At 32.7% G+C, this 16,638-nt stretch overlaps 2 protein-coding genes across 2 annotated transcripts; both read right to left on the reverse strand.

The window, feature by feature from the left end:
* Positions 1-3,382: 3,382 nt before the first annotated feature.
* Positions 3,383-4,795, reverse strand: LOC139429415 (uncharacterized). Its single transcript, XM_071195162.1, has 4 exons — positions 4,403-4,795; positions 4,135-4,330; positions 3,746-4,084; positions 3,383-3,688 (listed from the first exon to the last, which is right to left on the reverse strand). Exons 2-4 carry the CDS (start codon positions 4,247-4,249, stop codon positions 3,525-3,527), a joined length of 618 nt encoding a protein of 205 aa, XP_071051263.1. The 5' UTR covers positions 4,250-4,330; positions 4,403-4,795; the 3' UTR covers positions 3,383-3,524.
* A 1,871-nt stretch (positions 4,796-6,666) lies between these two features.
* LOC111414468 (acyl-CoA dehydrogenase family member enigma) lies at positions 6,667-11,780 on the reverse strand. Its single transcript, XM_023045828.2, has 5 exons — positions 10,641-11,780; positions 7,406-7,696; positions 7,189-7,358; positions 6,999-7,135; positions 6,667-6,946 (listed from the first exon to the last, which is right to left on the reverse strand). Exons 1-5 carry the CDS (start codon positions 11,715-11,717, stop codon positions 6,723-6,725), a joined length of 1,899 nt encoding a protein of 632 aa, XP_022901596.2. The 5' UTR covers positions 11,718-11,780; the 3' UTR covers positions 6,667-6,722.
* Positions 11,781-16,638: the final 4,858 nt, after the last annotated feature.

The following is a 16,638-nucleotide window of genomic DNA, read 5'->3' on the forward strand; positions in this document are numbered from 1 at the left end:
TATGTTTGCTTTAGTTGTTGAAAGTGTTCAGGAGGAGAGCAAGATAATTATTATGTTTTCGAGTGTTTACCGGGTTGGGTTCTACAAAAACCCGGCTTCAATAGAAAGATTTTACCGCGCGTGTCATAAACATACGTGTTCGGGAAGTGAAATTGGAAAATTATTACCCACCTAAACAATTTATTTATTTTTTTTAAATAAAATCTTCTGATTTAATAGAATCGGGATTTTTTGAAATTGTCAGGAAATATTCTCAAGACACATATTAACTTTTTTTTTACTGAGTGGAACCCGCTGAGTCTCCCAGGGATTAGTCATGAATGCGAAAATGCGCTTGGTTTTAAATTTAATTTAAACGCTTCATACTGAGGCCGGTTTTTCATTAAACCAACGGCTTTATTAATTAATTTAATGACCAGACCTCGTATTAATTTCTTTGATACTCTTCATCATACAGTGTTGCAAAGTTTCTCTTTTCTAAACTATAAATAGTTATTTCAATTAAAAAATTTATATTATTCTTAAGAAAATTAACACTTATTTTATACATACAATTTAATTTGAAGAATATTACAAGAAATCTATAATAACTTAATTAATAGGGTGATTCATCTATTTTTCTGCCATTATGTGACGTCAAATGGTCATCAAAATGGTGGATAATGAATTGTAACTAATGGCAACCAAGCAATATATACCACACTGATAAACCACTCATTATGTCAAAAATCTTGATACTCTGATATGGAGAGGTTGTTTCCAGTTGTGTTGTGGATTTCTTCAGCAAATGTTCCTTCGGTGTACACTGCTGGAGATAAGGCTCCCATATTTCCACTCATTTCTTCATGTCACGTGCTGCCTTAATCCAGTTATTAGAAAATCTGTTGATGTCATCCATCTATTTTCGTCCACCTTTCATCTGTCCAGTTCCATTTGAGTCTGGTGATACGAGAAATGACGTCTGTAAAGCCTATTCTTAAGCCTAAAACTTTCCATTTTACGCTGTGTTGTTCTAAGTCTGTTAGCAGATGTTATGGGCAAAGTCAATGTTTCTGCCCATTAGGTCAGATTGAAAACTTTTCTTTTTAGACATATTGATAGGTTGCTCTTAGACACATCTCTGAGTTTACCATATGCTCCTCCTTAGTTCGCAGGTCTGTTTGTCTCTTTTGATTTTAATTTCATGGCGAAGATAGGTGTACTTATCCATTATGGCATTTTCTTAATGCTTCTAAGATTGGGAAATCAGTTCTGAAACGCAACAAAAGCTAGCACCAATGGCCAAAGTTGTATTGGATCGATTTCTCGATCAAAACACTCTGATAGCAAGGCAAGGCAAAGAAATGTGACCAAATTGAAGGACTGCTGAATGCAAATGAGTTATATTACACTTTCTTTAGCAGTATAAGGAATTCAATAGTCCTCCTGCTAATGTCTAATTAACGACTTTTACTCACTTATTGTCAGAGAGAAAAGATTTTGAAAACAGTCTCTGTAAAATTACTGTTGGATGTAATGCCAGTGATAAAGAAACATTTATGTTTTTTAGTAAACAAAAGTCTACAAGATGGCATTTTTCCATCTGAATTAAAGTGTGTGAAAGTTATGCCTTTGAAGAAATAAGGGAACGCCAATGATCTCAATAACTACAGACTTCTATCAAAATTGCTGGCAATTTCAAAAATGTATGAAGTGGCAATATGCAATGAATTCATGCAAAAATAATTTACTAAATAAATATCAACATGGATATCAACCCGGATCAGCGCGAATATATCCAGATTGCATTCTGTGATCTAAGTAAAGCATTTGACAGTATAGTCGTGAGATATTATTAAGAAAATTAGATAATTACAGAAAACAACGAGTACACTGGAGAGGATCAGTATCGACATGGAAGAAAATTGCTCTTGGTCTTCTTCAAGGTTCCGTGCTTGGGCCCCTTGACATACATTAACGATATGGCTGTAAATGTGGATACACTTTCAATGTGTCTATACGCTGATGATACGTCTAGAGAGCCAAATAGATCTAAAATATCTATAAATAGATCTAGAGAGCCAGAGAAACTGAAACAGAAAATAGTCTCAGTATTGGAAAAAGCACAAGATTGGTTCAGGGCAAATAATTTGAAGTTAAATCCAGATAAAACAAAGATACTTACGTTCTTTAGTAAACGGGATATTAATATGACCAATCAGACTATGAATTTTCTGGGGATCACATTTTCAGAAACTCTCTCTTGGAGTGATCACATCACCAATCTAAATAGAAAACTTGCTAATTTCTTATATTGCCTAAAAATTATAATAAAGAACATACCTTAAATTGATGCGAAAAATATTTATTTCGCTTATTTTTATAATATAGCAACGTATGGAATAATAGCATAGGGAATTCTAATAAAATGGATACCATTTTTAAACTACAGAAAAGAGCGGTGAGGATATTGGTAGCGCTGCAACATTGGGACAGTTGTAGAACATATTTTAAAAGACTAAACATATTAACCCTACCGTGCTGTTTTATATTAACATATCTGGAGTGCTTACATAGAAGAGTCCATACTTACACCAAAAATTACCAACCATTACTTCAAAAAATTTGTACTTCGCGAGTAAATAACCTTGGGCTATACAGGGTGAGGCAGAAAGAATGGGAAATCCGAATACCGGCTTTTTTGTCTTATACAAATGTCGGTGGTTTTTAATACACAGGGTGTTGAAAGTTAAATTTTTATTTCGAAATTTCTTGATAATAGGTTTTTGTAATATTAACATAAAATTTGCTAAAAATTCGAGCATGAGAAATACGAATTTGATATTTGTTTTGTGATTACTCGTAGAGGGCGCTAGATACACACTTTACGTTTGAGATATCAAGTCATGACTATTTTGTCAGTTGAGGTATGGTGAATTAGATCCAGAAATCTGAAGCAGTTTTCAATTCTGCACAAAAAAGGTACTCTTGTTTACATTGTCTAAGGGCCGGTTGTACCACCTCCCGATAAACTATCTAACGGATAATTACCATGGTTACAGCGGTTTTAAGCGCTCTCATTGGCTAAGGCCCACTACTACCACTCATAGTTAAAGTCTCTGATAGCGTTATCTATCGGATAGCTTAAAAATTGGTTACTACCACTGTATTAATCTTATAGATACCGCTATCCAAGGGATCACTTTTGAAATATCTGTAACCCGTGGATTGGGTGTCGGATAAAATGCTATCTAAGGGATAAATGCGGATACCTAACCTCAAATAGGATTTATGCTGACGTATAAAATTCGAGCGTTTTACTATTTTAGTTTTTAGTTTTTCACTAAAAATAAATGTAGTAATAATGTAAATAAATTTTTATTTTCTTAAATTACTATTTTTTTACAAGGGAATTGGAAATGGAAAAAATACAAGGGAATTGATAGCTGAACGTTGTGTATTTTTTTATAAAGCTTAGTTATCAATTCTCTTGTATCTTTTTCATCGCAAGCCTGTGTAATAATTAGATAAGATCAATTCTAATTTTAAAGTAATGCTGCTTGCTTTCTTTTTATTTTTATTTCTAAGTCCAGCAATTCCATTTTCTTTTCATGCTCTTCTTTCGCTTGTTTAATAAGCAATTCAGTTAATTCCAGTCTCTTTTCATTCAAGTGGTTATATCCATCATGGATAGATTTGTTTGCGGTTTCTGTAAACAAGTATACATATGTATTAAAGTAATATTACATACAAGAATCTAACTTACTTGGCTTTGAACCCACATCCAACACACGACATTTCCTTTTCTTAAGGTTTTGTGGGTTCCATGCGGTCCAGTTGTTGTTAACTTCTGTTGGTTTATGTAATTCAACTGATTGATTTTTGACAATTTCTTGTTGTAGTTGTTGTACGAGTTCTTCCTCTATAACTAATTGTACATCCACTGATGTAGAAGATAACACTTTATTATGTAAGGAAACTGGTGTAGAGAGTGGTTCTCCTACATCAATTTTTGCAACCTCCGTTAAATCTAAGTTACAATTAGGTACGGAATGAGAATCGTACATATTAGCTGGTAACCCTTCTACACTTAATAATATGAGCCCTAAAAGAATAAAATTATCGCCTTCAAACAGCATTTAAAATAAATTTTACCTTTGATTCTTTCTTCAATAGATGTGAGCACTATTTCTTTTTGAGGCCCACCATCAGTTCTCATCGCGTTTTGTCGAATTTGAGCACATTTACTTTTCACTTGTTTCTTTAACATATCATACTTTGCTTTAACGCCTTTTGCATCCCGGCAAATCCCACTTACCGCCGTTAGTCCGCGGGCTATTTCTATCCAGATCTTTCAAAAGAATTGACATAAATATATTGTTTATCATCACATTTTAACATACAATAATAGAGATATACATACTTTTTGCTTTCCTTGCCATGTAACTGCATCACTTTTTTTGTTTTCTATTACGTTTTAATGTTTGATAACACATTCAACAAGATGTTCGCATTCTTCTTTTGTGAAATTGGTGGTTCGTCGCCTTTTGTCAGTCTCCATTTTCAAATTTAAATTTTAAGGTTAGAACAGGTTAAAATATCGTCAAAATACCTAATAGTAGGCCTTTTGACCACATAGAGCTGTCAATTTAACATAATAGGCAAAAAAATCCCTAGATTTCTTGGTTATCTCAAGGATTTCTTAACTATGAGATAAATGGAGGTGGTAGTACGCACGACCCCGTTATCTACGAGATAAATTGTATCTTATAGATAGCTTAACTAATAGATAGCATTGGTTTGGTAGTAACGGGCCTAAGAGCGCCAATTTATCTATCGGATAAATTTATCGGGAGGTGGTACAACCGGCCCTAAGCCTACTGGTTTCCAAGTTATCTGCTTTTAATTGTTTCAAAGTAATTTTAAGGTTAACATTTAAAATCAATAACACACAGTAGCTATAGCAATTAGTAACGATAATAATCGATAACAATAATAATTAATTAATAACAATAGAATATTGTGACTATTTTCAAAAATCCAGTGGACTTAAATCTGGATTTCTCACTATTAAAAAACTCATTATGCCGTGGCATTTTCAAATTGGTAATAACTTTATTGTTGGTAAAAATGATTATTGCACACGGAAATTAGATCAATGTTGACAATTAACAAGCAATTGTCGAAACATAAGCGGAAAAATAACACAACTTTGCTTATGTTAAAAAATAAATATTTTAGAAGCAAAAATACATTTAAAAGTAAATAATTCGAAAACCGATAGACTTAGACAATTTCAATAAGAGTACCTTTTTTATGTAAAATTGAATGCTCTTTGTGATTTGCAGCTCTTATTGGTTGTAGCTGTCGAGCCAAAAAACTTATGATTTGATTTATCAAACGAGCAGCGTGTATCTAGCGCCCTCTACGAGCAATAACAAAACAAGTTTCAAATTCGTATTTCTCATGCTCGAAAACATAAAACTACCAAATTTTATGTTAATAGTACAAAAACCTTCAAAATTATCAAACCTTCAATTATATCCCTATACCTGAAAAAAATTACTGACATTTGTATAAGAGATATTACGTTAAATCATCATATTTTGGTGTCTAGTATTTCCGGTATTTCCCATTCTTTCTGACTCACCCTGTATATCAACATGAAATTGAGACTTTTTAGACACAAACATGTTTTAGCCTTCTGGAAGACAACAAAAGCCAGCACTTGTTGTATTCGATCGATTTCTCGATCAACACTCTGATAGTCTGGTGGTTCCAAATACGAAAGTCCGCTGGTAGTGTTCTAGTTTATTTTCAAGTCTGTTGATCAGGATTCTCGAGAATAGTTTGTAGAGGTGATTCAGAAAGCTTATTGGTCTATAGTTATCCAAGTCGGTTGTTTTGTGGAACAGTATTGCCGTAGCGTTATGCCATTTACTCGGTATTGTGCTGCTAAACAGGCAGAGGAATTTTCTGGAGCAAGCAGGGACCACCGATCTTTATTACATCCGTAGCCACAGAATCTTCTCCCGGTACTCTATTATTTCTGGTCTTTCTTAGAGCAAATTCAATCTCCTCCAGCGAAATATCTGGCATTTCTTCAGATCCTTGGTTTGTAATGCCCATTTCCGCTGATACCAACCCAACCCAATCTTCTGCGCAAGATCTTTAAGCTTTTATTTTCCTATATAGTTTGTTCGATCTTCTCTTTATTATAAATTCTAATATCTTTCCTTATGACTCTCGACACCTGCTTATTAATTTCTTTTAGTTATAGTATGGTGGTCGATTTTTGACCTCTCATCCATCTCCTTCTTTGTTGCATCAGTTGCATAGTAGTTAGACTGATTTTTTCAATTATGCTTGCTTTTTTGGCATTAGCTTTCTTGATTCAGCTTTTTCAATACGTTCGTAATGTTGTGTCCTTTAGGTAGTCCAAGATTTTGTTCACACGTTTTTTGATCATCTTCTTCCATCCTTTATTTATGTCGAGTATTAATTTTCTGAAATTATGCATCTATATCCTTGCACCTTTAACATAAAGTCAATATCATACTGTTCATTTGATGCAACAACTTGGTTATCAGCAAAGAATAGATCTTCCATATCTTTTCAAGTCACTAATTAAGCATGTTTAGACACAATCATGTTTTTGCTCTAATGTTAAAATTAAAGACAAAAAAATATCACATATAAATTTTATTATAAATTAACAGAACAAAACCAAACCTAAGTATAATTTAAAAAATTCTACTTAAAGGATGTACTGGGGTATATTCTTTATGTGTAATTGAATATTTTCCAATTGACGCGTGCCTCTCATCCATCGAATATAAAGAACCCTCAACAATATCATTTATATTACTTTTCACTCGTTTCACGGCTAATTCAGAAAACGCTGTGGCTATTTCCATTTCCATTGTGGCGTGTTGTAATCCAATACAATAAGAACGATTCGCCCGAGCTAAAAATAAATTCATTTTAACTTAGTTATTAATATTAATAACAAATCGTACCTAAAACTGCAGTCATTGCGTAAGCATCAACAATTGCGTCAGCTAATCTCTCTAAATCAGCATGTTTTCCAATAACATCAGCACCAAAACGCCCAAACAAAACTTCAGTTGCAAATTTAATTCTTATAATAGAATATCTAAAAACAAGTTATTTTAGTACTTTTAAATTAATAAGAAATAAATAAATTACTCAAGATGTTGCGAAGGATATTGTAAAGATGGATGTAAAAACTCGTTCAATTTCAAATTTAAATCGGGGGCATCTTGAAAATGTTTTCTTTGAGTCCACATTCGTTTAAACGCTTCGATCGGGTAATATGCTGGGTTTCGTATCACTTTGATACGATCGTTTAATGTTTTCTAAAAAATTCAATTTATAAAAATTTTTTTACATAAAAACTCTTTACCCCTGCATGTTGGAGTCCTAACAAAGCAACGATTATCTTTAAATTATAAACAGATTCGTGAAGCAACATATGTCCCAAAGAATCGCGATAAAGTCGATTATAAAAGTCGTCACTTTCTAAGGATTGAGTTCCAACGAATTTCATAACGTCCAAAATTGAATTAGAACATTGTTGGATACTAAATAATTTTGTTATTGTCGATTCAATTTCGCAATCTTGATTTTCGTATTGATCTAATAATCCGGATGTTAAGTAAGTTAAACTTTCCATTCCATAAAGAAGCGTTATTAACTGAAAATTTGTTAATTGTAAGATTAAAAACAATTTTTTTTTATTAATTTAATTTACTGTATAGTTCAAGAATCATCATGCCGCTTAAAAATCGACAATTTTTTTTAATCGACGTGATTAAAAAACTTAAGTTAATCACTGAAGTAAGCCGTTACAAATAAAAAAAAAGTGGAAGATTTAACGAAAAACACATCTTTTAAACCCGATACTTTCTAGATAGAGTTCTAGATCTAGTTTTACACTAGAATATAATAGAATAGCGCCTAAAAGTAATCTTTTTTGAAAGAGTTTCGACACAAGGCTAAGAAAAAAACTTTCAGCTGTTAATGTCAACTTTAATTTTATTATTATATTCGTAATCTTTATAAAATAACCTTTAAAATGAGTCCAAACATGACGCACTTATCTCAAAAAACAAAAAAGTTAGAAAAAAAAAACATTAAACCCGAAGTTAGCAACAATGAAGATAGCAATTTAATTTTTAAATATTAATACCAACCTTAATTTCTTTTTTTTATTATATTTTTGTTTTTGTGACAAATTTTAAGACATTTTATAAAAATTAAGAATATATCAAAATGACATTGACATTTCAAACCGGAAGTTGACTATAATTTCATTAATATTGAAGATAAATGTGTCGTGTTTGTACTCACTTTAAAGGATTTTTAATGAAGATTACAAATATGTCAAAATTTAGGTTGACATATTACACCTGAAGTTAGTTATCATATAATAAACAAATGGACAACTTCATGGTGTTCTTTCATGATGCATTTTTTATTAAAAAAAACTTTAAAATGTGTCCAAACATGATGCATTTATGTCAAAAAACAAAAAAATTAAAATAAAAAACATTAAACCGGAAGTTAGCAACAATGAAAATAGCAATTTAATGTTTAAATATTAATACCAACCTTAATTTCTGTTCTTTTTATTATATTTTTGTTTTTGTGACAAATTTTAAGACATTTTATAAAAATTAAGAAAAAATCAAAATGACATTGACATTTCAAACCGGAAGTTGCTTATATCTCGAGTAATATTGGAATTAAACCTATCATGTTTGTGCTCATTTTAAAGGATTTTTCACGATTACAAATATTACAAAATTGAGGTTGACATTTCTAACCGGAAGTTGACCATAACTTCATTAATATTGAAGATAAATGTGTCGTGTTTGTACTCACTTTAAAAGATTTTTAATGAAGATTACAAATATGTCAAAATTGAGGTTTTAAAATTGATTGACCCTATATTTTTTAATTTTTGATTCTGAAGCTTAGTTTTTCCAAAAAAAAAACAATAAAGTTTGAAACTACAGGGCGAAAAGGGGAAACTCAGATTTGAGCGTATAAAAATCAATAAAATTCCTGGAGAGAGACAATGCTACGAATCTTATGCGCTAGAAGGAAACGGGAGCGAGCGTAACGTCTGTGATTTCTTTCTTTTTACTTTAAACGTCATTTGGAGTCCGGGGTGAGGAATTTTAAACTTTTACATTAATTATTGCAAAAATTAAACAATTTTCGAACGAGAAAACGTTACTAGTCCGTCTAATTTAATTTAGATTATCGATTTTTTGAAAGATGGTCTTTCTAATCGATTGACCTTAACGGCCCTATTGGCATCTTCAGTCGTTCATCATGTTAGTTGTGCCATTATTGTTGACCATCATATTTTAACATACAATAATACGAGATATACAGGGTGATTCAAAAAACCGCTGACAGACTTCAAGAGTAGATAATACATGAAAAATTAAGATGAATAGTCTTAATATACATGGGGTCACAAATGCATCCTTAACGAGATATAGCGGATCAAAGTTTCATTAAAATTAAACATTATCTGCAATAAAAAGCACTTTTTTGAAAATATTATCTACGCCATTGCTCTCTACGCGTGTAAAGTGTTAAAAATTATCTAAATTATCTTTCAATTGGTCTCTTACAAAATTTTGATCAAAGCAATAGTTTTTAAGAAAAACACGTTTGTAGAAAATTTGTTAATTCAATCAAAAACTGTTGCTTTAATCAAAGTTTTGTAAAAGACCAATTGATAGATAAATGATCACTTTACACGAAAATACTGCCCGTTTGAAAAAATTAGCAGTGGAGTTGAAAATATTTTTTAAAAAGGGCTTTTTATTGCAGATAATGTTTAATTTTAAAGAAACTTTGACCCGCTATATCTCGTTAAGGAGGCATTTGCGACCCCCATGTATATTAAGACTTTTCATCTTAATTTTTGATGTATTACCTGCCCTAGAAGTCTGTCAGCGGTTTTTTGAATCACCCTGTACATAGTTTTTGCTTTCCTTACCATGTAACTGCATCACTTTTTTTGTTTTCTATTACGTTTTTATGTTTGATAACAAATTCAAGAAGATGTTCGCATTCTTCTTTGATGAAATTGGTGGTTTGTCGCCTTTTCTCAGTCTTCATTTCCAAATTTTAATTTTAAGGTTAGAATATCGTCAAAATACCTAATAGTAGGTCTTTTGACCACATAGAGCTGTCAAATTAATATAAAGACCAAAAAATCCCTAGATTCATTGGTTATCTCAAGGATTTCTTAACTATGAGATAAATGGAGGTGGTAGTATGCACGACCCTATTATCTACGAGATAAATTGTATCTTATAGATAGCTTAACTGACAGATAGCATTGGTTTGTAAAAGTGGACCTAAGTGCCATTTTAAATGACATTGTTATGGCGATTTATCGTTCGTTAGCAACGAAATTTTTTGGGGTCTATATAAGCTCCGCCCATCTCTGTGACGTCAGACTTAACAAAACGTGACGTCACATCGACACTTTAACGCGATTTTGGACTTTCTTATTATTCTTACCGATTTTTTTGGGTAATTTCATCATTGATTGAAATAAAATGGTCGATTTTAAAACCACATGATGATTCTTAAATTTTTCCTTAATTTACCTTTCCAATTTTAGTTTGAATTATTTCAGTTTCTGTAAGATTTCCTTGGGGTAATTTACAATTAATACAATCATCGATAAATTTATTAATAACTTTCTTCAAAATTCCTATGGCAATCGGAGCTGTACTTAATCTATTTTCATTTAAAATACAGTTTATTGTTTTATCATTTGGGTTTTCTTCTGTTAAAACATTTTCTATTGGAACGGGGGTGTTTACAAAGGTTACATCAGCGATATCGGTTTGGTTTAAACCAAAAATATTACTTGGTTTTGATGTAATTCCTCCATCGTTTCGGTTAACCAATAACGCAATCATTTTATTTTCTCGTAACCCCACTTTATTTAATTTTTCGGCCTGTGTTACAACAATAAAAATGTCGGCGTTTTCGCCATTAACAATCCAATGTTTGGTTCCGTTTAAAATCCAATATTTTTCGTCGCTGGATAAAACAGCTTGCGTTTTATTTTTTGTATTCTCTGTTAATGTTGAATCGTTTATAAAAAAGGCTGAAATTGATTTTCCTTGAATGATATTATCGATGTATCTTTTTAGATGTGGTTTTGTGTATTTCAACAACATTTGTAACCCCAACTGTTGATTTTGTACCATGCCAATTTTTCCATCAGCTTTTCCAAACTCTTCGTAAAACCGAAAAGTTTCTGTTAATGATAATTGTCGCCCACCGTCCATGGAAGAGGCTTGAAGCCCCAATAAATTTAAATTACTCAAATTCTGAATGTAATTTCGATTAATTTCTTTTTCGTTGGTTTGATTTATATTTTCGAAGAAATCTTTAACTGGATTTATTTCCTCTTCGAGGGTATCAACTTGTTTTTTATCTAATACTTCTGGATATGCCATTAGTTCTGTGTCAACAACACCCAAAAAGAAATTTTTTACAAAGGGTTCTCTTTGCGGCTTTTTTATAACCTCTCTACTTGATACTTTTGATAATTTTTCAACCGTTCTTTGTAACTCATCCTCTTTCTTCTCTTTTATTGCAACTTCAGTTGAATATTTTCGTAGATTTATCTTTCTTTGAGTATTTCGCGCGGAACGCAAAAAATAAAACATATTTTTTTTGATATTTTTTAAGGGATAACCTCAAAATCACGACAAAGTTTTATAGGTTATGTTAACATTTTAATATAAAATTACAGATTTCTGTTCTTGTTTTGTAATAAGGTGATTATAATCGCTTACATATAACACATGTTAATTTATTTAGGATTAATTTTTTAAACACATTAGTTGAACGATAAGTCCAACGAATATTTATTCAACACATAATCTAAATAGGTAATTGTTAAAAAACTGCAGGCTCAGCGTTTTTGGCGCCATCTGTTGGCACTTGTCCCCCAACTAATCGTGTTTATATTTATTTTTAATTTGATTTAAATTTACCAAATTATTATATTTAATAATTGAAACTAGTTTGTATCTCATTCACTTATATATTTTAAAACTCTAGTCACACTCACATTTCTACAAGTATGTCTTAATCTATATTTTTATATCTATCTCTAACTTAGGCAACCCAACCTACAACAGAATGTCCACGTAACCCAAGGTCATCGAGATACATATAATTTTGTAAATATAGTATATCTCGATGCCGAAGGTTTATTTATTTATAATATATAAACCTTGCACGTAACTAAGGTCCGTTGAGTAAACATAAATAAGTTTATCCAACTCCATACGAACACTGTTCTTATGAACGTATCCCCCTGCAAGGGCCTTGCTGTGACGTCATTGGAAGAATTGACATTTTTATGTTTTTATTTATACAATGATATTTCACTTAAGAAGCAATACACAAAAATATAAAAACATAAAAAAAGATATAAAATAAAATATAAATTAAAATGTAAAGCGAAATATTAACGGTTATAATTTTATTATTGTTAGGTTATCCAACTTGACTCGGTTGCCATGGTGATTAAGATCCAAATATTGCAGGTGCTTATCAAAATTGACGTTGGATTTAAGTTTTTTTAATGAAAAACACATAATTAATTGGATTTAAAGGTTGTATTTAATTCAAAATGGGTGAAATTATAGCAAGGTAAGTGGATTAAATAAAATTTTTTTTTAGATCAATTAAAGTGTACAAGAATTTAGGGTTACATAACAATTAAAACTAGAACTAATACTAGAGCTAGAACCAGAAAGTTTTAAGTTTAGACAAGAACTTAGAAAAGTCAGAAGACGCATGTCTAAACCCGAATATTTCTAGTTCTAGTATTAGTTTTACATTAGCACTATCACTAGAACTAACACAAGACCTAGAATCATTCGGAAATGACTCCAAACATGATGTTGCTAGATATCACTATTAAACTAAAACTAACACTAGACCTAGAACTAGAATCTTTCGGGTTAAGCCGTGCGTTTTTTGAAAAAAATGTTTGACGTTTCGGATGCCATGTTGCAACATTCTTCAGAAACAAGTTCGCAGTGACGAATTCGGTTAAAATTTGACAATAAATACATGAAAAGGTAATTAATAACTAATTAGTGTCAAATTGTCAACTAAGTTTTTGTCAAATCCGGGTGGAGAAGGCTTCGTTGAGTTCCAACCATCTTTTCTATTCATGTTATTCCCATGTCGATGAATCTCTATCGCCTCTCTCGTCAATCTTTGGAAGTAATGTCCGTTTCTTGCTAGCACTTTGGTTTTTTCGAACTCTATACTGTGTCCCCCTTTGTGACAATGCTCTGCGACTGCAGATTGTTGGATCTTCCTTAGTCGGACGTTCCTCTCGTGTTACTTGATGCAGCACTCGATATTACGTCCGGTTTGGCCAACGTCATATTTCCCGCAACTGCACGATAGCCTCCCTTTAATGGGGTTAGTTTGTCTTTGGCTATCGGTACAGCGTTTTGTATTTTGCTGACCGTACCGTATCGTACCACGATATCATTCTCCTTCAGACGCCTCGCAATTCGCTCCGTCACACCTGAAACATAAGGAAGGCAGATAAAACCGGATGGTGTCGTACTTACAGAGTGATCCTTCTGTTTGCGTGGTTTGGTGGTTCGTCGGATATTTCCCATCGTATAGCCGTTCTTCTGTAGCAACATTTTCTAGGAATCTTTCTTTGGTTCTCTTTATCGCATATCCTCTCTGCTCGCTGGAATAAGGTTTGAATCACGGACCTCTTCTGTTGTAGATGAAGCCTGCAGGTACCTATTCGTATGCGTCTTCTTTCGATATACTCCCAGTTCCATGCCCCTATCTGTCTTCCTAATGACTAACACATCCAGGAATGGCAACTGTTTTGCAGTTTCTGTTTCCATGGTAAATTTTATCATGGGGTGCTGTGAATTGAGGTGGTCTAGAAATTCCTGGAGCTTTTTTCCATGTTGTCAGATCATCTTCAAACATCTCCATGTAAAAATTGGCTATCACAGGAGAGAGAGCTCACCCCTTCCAGCTGAAGTATCCCGACGATAGGCAGTACTCCACTAGTCTTTGGACATACTTGGGCAAACACTCCGGGATGAGTTTCTGGCGAAGACCATCCACCGCATCTTTGACTGGTACTCTGGTGCGAATTAGCTTTTCAATTGATCTGCTTTGATTTCTGTGGATTTTACTAGTTCTTTCATTTTTCTTACTATCTTCTCGGTTGTGTCCTTTTTTATTTTCTTATAAGGCTCTTGATCTTGTCGTCGTATTCCTTTCTGTCCATAAGCACGGCCGCATTCCCCTTGTCCGCTGGTAAGATGATAATGTCTAGTTTTTCCCTTATCGTTCGTAGTGCTCTTCTTTCGTTCATTGTTAAGTTTGATTTTGGTGCAGGTATTCTGCGAATAGCCGCTTCCATTTCCACTGTGAAGTTGTATATTTTTATTGCACTAAAACTAGAACGAACACTAGACCTAGAATTAGAAAAAAAAAGGGAATTTAATTCTCTACAAATTATCTAGAATGACTACTGACAAAATTATTAATCAGCAATGTTTTGAAGTTTCCAATAAAATTTACTGAACCCGGATTGATGTTTTGTCCAGAATGTTCCAGTTCAGATTTGGCATTACGGAAATCCCTAAGAATTTTATTGGTTCTTGCTCCCGTCTCTCAGGTTTTGTCGTTAGTACAAGTTTCTGCGTCTTGTCAACATTTAGCTTTAAACGATTTCACAGCTTCAGTCATAATAATTTCAATGTTCTTTTTAAGCTTACATTTATTTTTCGATGTTAGTATGAAAGACGTGTCATCAGCGTATATATATATATATGCCTTCTGCCAAGATATTTACAGGAAGATCATTTATATAGATCATGAAAAGCACTGCACCCAGAATTGATCTAGAAGTAATTTTGGTAATTTCGACCCTTCCATTGCACGCACTGCGCTATATTGCTTAGATAACTATGAATCATGTGATTCTTATACCGTTGGACATAATCGAATGTCTTTAACAAAGCATAATAATTGAACCTCTTCTTTGTCGTCGAACGCTTGTGCCACAGCATCAATCAAGCTTGTCAGAGCTGAGGTGGTTTAGACTCTTTTCAGAAAAAAAAATCTTTTGTATCAAAAACTTCTGTATCAATGTTGAAGTCTGAAAAAACTATTTTCCAACACTTGAATCAACATTATTTATCAGTATTAATCCCATATCAATGATTATACTCGAGTGGTCAACAACAGTAAAAGTTGTTTAGACCACATTTTAGTAAAAACGTCTCTACCGCACAAGAATTTGTTGTCGATTGTATCTCATTCAAAAATTACCTACCATAGTCCTGTTTTCTTGCAGATAAATTTTCCCAATGTTAAAAACAACACTATCCACAATAAGAACAAATGCTACCAAATGATAATTGATTATAATAAATTCATTAACAACATTGCTGCACAAAATTTCGCGAGTGTCCCTTCTGACATTGATGATGCCTTACAATTTATCAGTGACGTAATCAAAGATCAGCGGGATAAGGCAACTGTCAAGAGGGAAATTACATCTAAGAATAGGAAGCGTACTCCTTGGATAACGAACGGCGTGGTAAGGTCTATTAACACAAGAGATATTCTTTATAAGCAATCAAAATTGGATCCCGGTAATGTCCAATTAAACAATACATATAAACAATATTGTGTGACAATTAAAAAGTTAATCACCACTCTAAAGCAAAGCTACTACAAACAAAAGATCTACACACAAAAAGATAACGCAAAAGATTTGTGGAGGATTGGGCGAGAATTGACAGGCAGGGAGAAGCCTCTAGGGAGTATATCCTCTGTAAAGACCGCCACCAATGAACAGTTAACTAAAGAACTAGATATCGCGAATGAATTTAATCTATATTTTAAAGATGTAGCGCGAAAATTATTAAATCAGAAAAGTGGTAAAGTGTCTAATCAATCGTTTAAATTCATAAAGAGTAACGTCAACTCATTATTCCTCGCCCCAACTGATCAACATGAAATCATAAGTATTGCAAATAAGATGAAAAATAAAAATTCCACTGGTTGTGACAATATCTCTATAAAACTAATTAAGAAAATTATTCACTTAATTGCACCAGCTTTATCTATTTTATTCAATAGATGTTTCGAACAGGGGTATTTTCCTAAAGCATTGAAAACGGCGGTTGTTGTTCCGGTTTTTAAGGGTGGGGATTCACAGTCTACGTCAAACCACAGACCTATTTCCTTGGTAAACAATTTTAGTAAAATCTTAGAAAAACTTTTAAAAGTGCGTCTGACTTGTTTTATTAATGAAAATAATATTCTGTCAAAGAATCAGTTTGGTTTTATTGAAGGTAAATCTACGAATGATGCTATTGCTGAACTTACATCCAAAATTAAATCTGGCTTTGATAAGTCCAAACCTTGTTTGGCTGTTTTTTTGGATCTGGCTAAAGCCTTCGATACTGTCGACCATAGTTTATTGTTACAGAAGCTGGATATCTATGGGGTTAGAGGCGAGGCCCTTAAGGTGGCCGTTACAACATCCCCTGATGTCATGATACACATGTA

Source organism: Onthophagus taurus, chromosome 3 (assembly GCF_036711975.1).
Source record: "Onthophagus taurus isolate NC chromosome 3, IU_Otau_3.0, whole genome shotgun sequence".
Lineage (NCBI taxonomy): Eukaryota > Metazoa > Arthropoda > Insecta > Coleoptera > Scarabaeidae > Onthophagus > Onthophagus taurus.

Bases quoted from the DNA above. Each gene is read 5' to 3' on its own strand.
- LOC111414468 (XM_023045828.2), bottom strand. From the start codon at position 11,717: ATGTTTTATTTTTTGCGTTCCGCGCGAAATACTCAAAGAAAGATAAAT. The intron at 7,697-10,640 runs GTAAATTAAGGA...ACAAATTTTCAG, and splicing joins TTCAAACTAAAATTGGAAAG to TTAATAACGCTTCTTTATGG. The intron at 7,359-7,405 runs GTAAAGAGTTTT...TGAATTTTTTAG, and splicing joins TAGGACTCCAACATGCAGGG to AAAACATTAAACGATCGTAT.
- LOC139429415 (XM_071195162.1), bottom strand. From the start codon at position 4,249: ATGTTAAAGAAACAAGTGAAAAGTAAATGTGCTCAAATTCGACAAAAC. The intron at 4,085-4,134 runs GTAAAATTTATT...TTATTCTTTTAG, and splicing joins TATTGAAGAAAGAATCAAAG to GGCTCATATTATTAAGTGTA. The intron at 3,689-3,745 runs GTAAGTTAGATT...ACTTGTTTACAG, and splicing joins GGATGTGGGTTCAAAGCCAA to AAACCGCAAACAAATCTATC.